General features: G+C 34.4%; 1 protein-coding gene across 2 annotated transcripts in view; it reads right to left on the bottom strand.

The window, feature by feature from the left end:
- Window positions 1–3,758: 3,758 nt before the first annotated feature.
- Window positions 3,759–7,946, bottom strand: part of SPOCK3 (SPARC (osteonectin), cwcv and kazal like domains proteoglycan 3) — a 158,531-nt gene continuing 154,343 nt past the window's right edge. For both annotated transcript variants that reach the window (XM_030947317.1, XM_030947319.1), the window contains exons 9-11: window positions 7,772–7,834; window positions 6,474–6,611; window positions 3,759–5,471 (exon numbers count right to left, since the gene is read on the bottom strand). In XM_030947317.1, the coding sequence (XP_030803177.1) occupies window positions 5,302–5,471; window positions 6,474–6,611; window positions 7,772–7,834 (371 nt within the window). In that variant the 3' untranslated portion in view covers window positions 3,759–5,301. The remainder of the gene's footprint in view (window positions 5,472–6,473; window positions 6,612–7,771; window positions 7,835–7,946) is intronic.

Below are 7,946 nucleotides of genomic sequence, written 5' to 3'. Positions count from 1 at the left end.
TGTGCATACTCTGAGTTACACTAACCTACAAACTGGTGACATTAATCACAATGATGACACAGCACTGGGACACAAATCTCTGCTTTGCACAAACCTTCATCATACTAAGTAAACATGAAAACTTCCCAAAACAAAATAAATACATAAACTTCCTACAGATACATTTGTTTTGTTCAGGTAGCTGCCACAGATTTTACAACAGGAAGAATTATTAAGCCACTTTTAACTATTTCATACTCAATACAAAAATGTATGCTTCCTATGAACTGAGCATAGTTTTTACAGTATTTTTTTACTTTGGGTGAATTGGCTTGGATTTTACTGGTACCATCTGTAAAACCATCTCTTAAGTTTGTTTACTTCAATAATGAATGCTTACACTGAAAAAACAAATAGAAACTTCACCCAAAAGATTTTGGACTAAAGCATGTTTCAGTTCCTTAACACTAATGCAGCACAATGGAGTTAATGCACATTAATAAAATTTGCTACAGAAGCATAATAAAACTGAACAAGTTCTGAAGATCTTTTGCATAATGCACACAATCAATCAAATGTGACTCACAGTGTACTTTCAAAGAACTGCATTATTGTTAAGAAAGAAGGAAAAAGAATCATGGCACTGTGACTGCAAAACTGGATTCTTCCTATACACTGCTATTGCCAGGTGTTTTTTAAAGCAAGTGAAAAGCTCAGTAATCTTTACTAGTTTTCAAACAAAATCAACATATTTTAATAGCCAATACTCTCTTCTTAAACCCCAGACTTGAGAAATCTTCATGTGGCCCTCCAGCCATATGGAATCAATCAGAAGCATCACATTTCCAGCAGAAGAGATCCAATCTCCTTTTCTTCACAGAGGCCAAAGCCCAGCGGACAATCTCACAGAAACACATCAGTACATTAAGTCTGTGAAGTAAGTAAACTATGGAAAGGGAAAGGAATGGGAGTCTTCCCAAAAATGTGTATTTGACAGCAATGACATGACCTCTAGAGCAGACCCCTCAGCACCTTGCACTAGGTACACCCAGCTCTTTCTAAACTACACTTGCCTGTTGAGCAGAATAATGATCTGAGTTGGAAGGATGTGTATTAATTTTTTTTATTTTTAAAAATACAGCAGACTGCTTGATGCCCCAGGAGTTTACAAAAGAGCTGCAAATGTTATGGGCAGAGAAGATGAACAGGTGACCTCTCTGTTCATCTTAACTGATAAATTTCAACCACCTTGGTAAAAATGGTTACAGGCACGAGCACCAGCTTTGTGCATGTCCCTGTCTGAAGTTTGGATCAAATTTTTCTATGGAGTTGTGTGGAAAGCTGGTGAAAAAATGTAAAATGTCTTGCACTATTACTAACACTATGGCATGGAAATTCTTTTTAAAAATAGGCACATGCATTTCACTGGTAAAACTCACCTTCATGGAGACACATACTGTGCAGAAGTCTCTTTTTCAGGATTTGATTCAATTAGCATCTGAAACACAACAAAAAATTCAAGTGGACGTCTCATCTTTTAGGCTAGGCAACTCTGTTTCCCATTCTTGCTCTGGGTTCCTTAACTTCAAAGTACTTTCCACTGCCTTTTGACTGGAAGAATTAGCAAATTAGAAAACTGTTCCCTCCTGCACAGTAAGTACAGAGACAGTGTGTTAACAAAAATCCAATTGTGACATGAAGTTTAATTCGGCATATCCAGCACTGTATTTGCCTTCAGGAGGAGGCTGAGTTTTTTAAAACTTGGTTTTAATTACTTACCCAGTGGTACCGGGTTAAGTTAGAGATTCTTCCAATCCATTGGATTCTTCTTTATGTTAATACGAATCTCTCTTCACACAGGAACTTGCTGACAAACTACTTTATTGTCCATTGCACTCGCTGAAATGAAATTGTGAATGATTTGCGACCAATATACCTAAATTAGCTGAAAAAACAGTAAAAAGAATTACAGTATTTCAAATAAATTTGTGCTGCCACCGCTTTATTTAAATCCAATTTTCAAAAGCTTTTAGTAATTAGAAATATGTTCACTGCTTTCACAAAGAATCTGTAAATAAAAATACTTTTAAATTTCCTATGAAGCATAAAGCTAATCCACATCCTGATAAACTTTTATTATTCTACCTGGGCAGTGGAATTTTTAAGTAAGAATAAAGGAAATCCAGTTCTTGTTCATGTGCACAAAACAGGCAAAAATTTTCCTACTGTCATTATGATCCATCTTCCTCAGTCTTGTGCAATAATCCAATTTTCATATAAGCAAACTAAGGACAGTAACTAATTTTCTTCTAAACTAAGCACATCTGTGCCTTGACCCAAAATACTTCTTTCAAGGACTAAATAATATCTTATTGCACTGAGCTTCATATTCCTTACTTTTCATTGAAACCGAGATTTATAATTCCACACATTCTCAGAAGAGCATAAGGATTAATCACTCTGCCTGAAAATCTCCAAATGTACATCACAATCTTTGCCTATCTATAAATACATGTGTAGAACTGTAAGATCAGAAAAAACAAAAAATGACAGCAACACTGTAAAAATAGTCAAGGGCTCCCGACTGCTTTCTGCCTGACTGTAGTCAGGAGGACAGACATCTGTGCAAACTCTTGCATTTTATGGAAAGCAGGAAAAAGCTTCTGAATGGTTTAGATATTCAGGACATTTACATGATCAGCCTGTGCCTTTATTTATTCTAGCTGTTCCTGATTTCCTGCATTTCTTTAATGCAGGAAAGCACACAGTGAAGTAGTTTCCAGTTCCTCTGGTATCATGAAAGGTAACCAACACTACTGTGTTGATCCATAGACAGTTACCTGTCTTTTGCAAAACAAAATGATATTTTCAAGGGAAGAGTTACACTCTGTCAGTCTCTTCTCTGGCTTTTCCTCAGGAATATGTAACAATTAAATTTTTTGTTGTTGCTGTTTTAGTTTTGGACCACAAAAATAAGACAAAATTATCCATATTCCCCACTGTCACTGTTCTTTAGCAAATTTAACTACCTTGACTTCTGAATTTATGCTAAGTAGCTTTAATAGGGACAAAAATGCATCTATACTCCTCTTTCAATTCAGTGGGGAATTTTCAGGGAAGAAAGAATTTAAATTTCTTTCAGGCTCTTCTGCATAACAGTTGTTTTCAGAAAGGTCTTCATACTGTAATCCCGTTAGACAAAACACATTATGAATTCTCTTTAACTCTAGTATCACAAGTTTTAATGAAATGCATTTTCAGTTTGTCATCTAATAACCACTTGTCACATGCAAAAAAGTTCCCCACGACAGTACTTACTGCATCAGCCAATAACGACAACACTTTTTCTTTAGCTTCTTTATTTAAAATCAGTTAATATATCAGTGAATTTCAGTCATAAGAAACTGTTCTTTGACAAAATCCCACTATCAGAATGGTAAACTCTTAACTGTCTTTATTTAAGAAAATAATACAACTATGCCCCACAAATTATGACCAAGCTTGAGAAGAAGTCTCTCTCTCTTTCTTTACTATGAAATGAAGACAATGTCATAAAAGTACATCACAAAGCTATAGAAAAATAAGGAAATGACAGAAAATCAGAAGCTCCCTATGTGTTTTGCCCTATTCAAATATTTTAATTGAAAATAAAACATCAGCGGCTTTATTCAAATAAATACATATTTTAATAGGTAAAATGTATCTGAAACATGAATTCTTCCTGATTCTAAATTTCAGACTATGTAAAAAGTCAAAATGATGGGCTATACTTGCCAAAGGTTGGATACAAGAGTTTTTATTTTTCAAACTATACAGAAACAGTAAAAAAGAAAATGCATTATACTTTTCAATATTACATAAGATAAACATTAGATTTAGTATTTACCGTGTAGAAATAAATTCAAATAAGAATCTGATTTTCCTTTTATTAATGATGGGAAATCAGTGACTTATTTTTAAATTATACAACCTGCAGTAATACATGATACAGGTCATGTCAATTTTATTGTGGGCAGAAAGAAACAGATAGGATATGAATGAAGATGGCGGAGTCCCAAAATGTCTACACAATTAATTAACATGCTAACATAAATACAGTGATTAAAGTAATTTTCTCTACAGTCAAATCTTAAGTGCTACTCTACACAATAAGTATAATCTAGACCACATGGTAATTACATAATAATAGGAAAAAAAATTAAAATAATCCATTTTTCTTCATTCCAGCAGCAGTACCTATACTGGTATTAATTTGGTAATTGGGTGTGCTTAGCTATTGCCTAACATCCTATACTGGTATGCATGCTAAAACCTCTCTAGTTCTATTTTGCAAGGCACCTTTACAATACGTTCTATAAGTTTCTGCACTAGTAACAGAAAACAACATGAATCAAGATAAAGAGCAAAACTATTTCCCAAAATAAGAAAATAAAAAGCATCATTATACATTTATTAAAAACTACCTTGGGGTAAGTGACAATACTCTGAAATACAGTAATGTATAAAGGTAATAAACTTTAAGCAAATCTTTTTTTCCCAATGTAAATATTTTATGCTAGTCTGATTAGAGAGAAATACAGAGAAAGACAAAGGGTGAAGCAATGATTAAGTAAATAATGATAAAGCTTATATGACCTTGACATGAAACCAAAAAAAGGAAGGACAAGAAAATTTTAGAATTACAGAACTGGTGCTTGTCCATGCTACTGCTTTTGAAAAATCCTTTCAATAATCTAGCCATTTCCTAATAAAAAACATAACTACAAATGCAAAGGAGGACTTTGCTACAGTTTTCCCTCCTGATTTTTCTCCATACCTTTGGTTAATTAAAGGCTGGTTGAGATGCTACTTGTGCACCAATGTTTTTCTACTGCGATACATTTCTGATTCATTAAATGGACATTTGCAGGGCCTAAAACACTGACGGAACTGAAGGTAAGTCACAGTATGCATTCTCAGGAGGACATGCACAGTTCCAAGTAAGGGCAAATATTTTTTCAGCAGAATTTTGAAGAGACTGGTTGGCTTTCTAGAGTGTTTTGCACATATATATATTTTCAGTAGCACATAACATTTTTTGCTTCAGGCTAGAATTCCAATGTGTTTTCTTCAGCGCAACAGAATTTAAAAACTCAAAAGCACATGATATAATTATTCTTATTTAAACAAAAAAAGTCTATGACTCCAGCTGCAATATTTGAAATAATCATACAAAATATACATATTTGTTAGAACCCTTTTGATCTTGGAGAGCAAAGGGATTTTATGAAATATCATCTTGTGAAATTTAGAAAGGTACAACATAGGGACCTCCTAATATTATCAAATATATCCATCATGATCATCGTCATCATCATCATCATCCCCTTCATCTTCATCATCATCTTCAATTTCATCTTCATCATTCATTATTTCATCTTCATCATCTTCATCATCTATCCATTCATGGAAATCACCAGAGGCAAAATCACCTGAAGTCTCTAAATCGATAGCTAAAAAGGTATGATAGTTATAGAAAAAGACTCACAAGATACACTATATATTTATAGTATATTTTACATAATCATACAAAAGGCACATCAGAATGTCTACTTTCAGGACAACTAGAGAGTGTTACATAAAAATAAAATATAAATAATATGAAATTCTTTGTCCTAAAAATCCACCTCAATATTGAATTAATTTCTCAGTGTTAACAAAAGGAGACAGATGTTATGGATTTGTAGAACTGTAAAGAGTGCTAGGAACAATTAAAAAGATTTAAGTCCAACTTACAGATGGCAATAAGGACCACTGATAATATACCCTGACTATTGTTCACTTCTTACATATCATCTTGAATTATACCAAACTGTCCATTTATCTAGAAATGATCCTGGATAAGATGGACAATAGGCTTGAGCTTGTACCTCAAGTACTGTGTACAATTTACTCTCTGCTTCAAGCTATGTTCTTTTGTTGGAGAAGAAGTGAAAAGGAGTCATAAATGACTTTTTTTTAAAAGAAAAAGGAAAAACACTTTTTTTTTCATCTTTTATATCTGGGACATCAAATAAAGGTGACATGGGAATTCTTGGAAGAAGCTGCACAATGCTGTAGGGAAGGGAAAAATAAGGGAAGATTTAGTGTGCTAAAAACTTTTGGCAATTCCCTCAAATATAAACTGAAAAAAATATCAAATCGAATTCACTTGCATGCTGATTACTCAAAGGAATTTCATGAAACATTATGGGACTTATCTAATGCTGCTCTAGAAAATTAATTTGTCCTGGGTTTATATGCACTATGCCATGCATGTGTAAGGGGTCTATTAATAGTTGACACAGTGACAGGAGTTCCAAAAATTAACGCAATAACAAATTATAATTTTTCGGGTTTTGTATCAAATTCTGTGTAGTTGGGTCCCACACTTCTTACTGAAGAAATTTAACCTAGCTGGCAATCAAAGGGAATAGCACATCTAAACCAAACACCACAGAAGGTTCTTGACTTACCACATTCTGCTGCGCCATTTGTTCTGGATCCTGACACCTCATTGCCGTATCTGTCCACACACCAGCACTGCCCTAGGCTTCCATGGCACTGACTTGGCTTGTAGTACCCATCCTCATCACAGAAGGGGATGTACTGCCCTGAAAAATAGATAGATATAGATAGATATGTTGAATAAGTATATTAAAGCCCATGTCTTGGCCAATGTAACAACTATAGCAGAAAGCAACTGGCTTTTCCTGCTTCAGCATTTCAGACTCTGTAGTGACTGCTTTAGCAGTACTACATTCAGCTGACTCAAAGTGACTGAATGGATCAAATGTGAGAGGGAAAATATCACATATCAGTCTTGGACTGATTTCAAGACATAAAGGGAACGATCTTCCTTTAAATTTTTTGTTGATCCTGTGATACATTTTCTTACCCCCCAGATATCTCAGTCCAGATTTCCACTGTATTCTGGTGAAAAGGCTCAAATGTAGGACCTGTTCCTGACTGGGAAGTTCTATATCTGTGGAGTACAAACAAGTCTGGATAGTAAGGGCCAGACTTCGTGACTAACATACTATCTACTACAAGGAGTTATTTGTGTTTAATATGTATTTTACAAACCACCACACACAAATATTTAGTTATTCACCACATAAGACAAATGCACCAGAACACACCACAAAAAAATACCCTGTAAAAAATTAATAGCAAATTTGCATTTATATGTACAAGAGGGGCTTATTTTGTGAGACAGTGACTTGCCTACAGCTGAATAATCCACTGTTTACCACTTGGACCAAGTGGAAACCACAATGAACAAAATATTCATATGAAAGCATTTGAAGTGTATAGTTCTTGTTAGAAACCATTCTTATGAGAAATACAGTTTTGACTGCTTCAGGCCAAGCCTTTTATTTTACACAGCTTTCACACAGTGGCTAGTGGTAAATGAAGACTTTACACTTCAGAAATATTGAATCAGTATAAACTGATTCACAACAAAGATTTCAACTACTTACAGAATATTACAGTTAAAGGATCAGAAGAAATGCTACTTTAGGAGTACCTTATGCTGTCCCCTCTGTACTGTAAAAATGTACCTTCTATCAGGGTAATAAAACAAAAGTAAGAGCTTTTGGTAGGTAACGTGATAAAACCAAGTTTAATAGCTCTCAAAAATTTCATAAATTTTGCTGCTGAGATTTACTGTGGTCCATCTTCATTGGATTAATATTGATTTTGTGTTGCTCTTTAACTAGGGTTATTTATGTAAGTAATAAAACCTTCAAAAGAATGATCTATGGCTCACCTAGGAGCTTCTTTCCTCCTTGCTGCTTCTGAATGTTACTGAGTTCTGTCTGGCAAGGTGGGTCTAAAAGGATATAAAAAATGTTAAACAGGTTACACAGTATCTAGGACAGAAAGCTCACGACAAGGTTTTCACAGTTTGCTGCGTTGTAAGGTCACTCCAACTACTGAACTTT

This window comes from Camarhynchus parvulus, chromosome 4, assembly GCF_901933205.1.
Source record: "Camarhynchus parvulus chromosome 4, STF_HiC, whole genome shotgun sequence".
NCBI lineage: Eukaryota > Metazoa > Chordata > Aves > Passeriformes > Thraupidae > Camarhynchus > Camarhynchus parvulus.
This window is presented reverse-complemented; position numbering and strand designations above follow the sequence as displayed.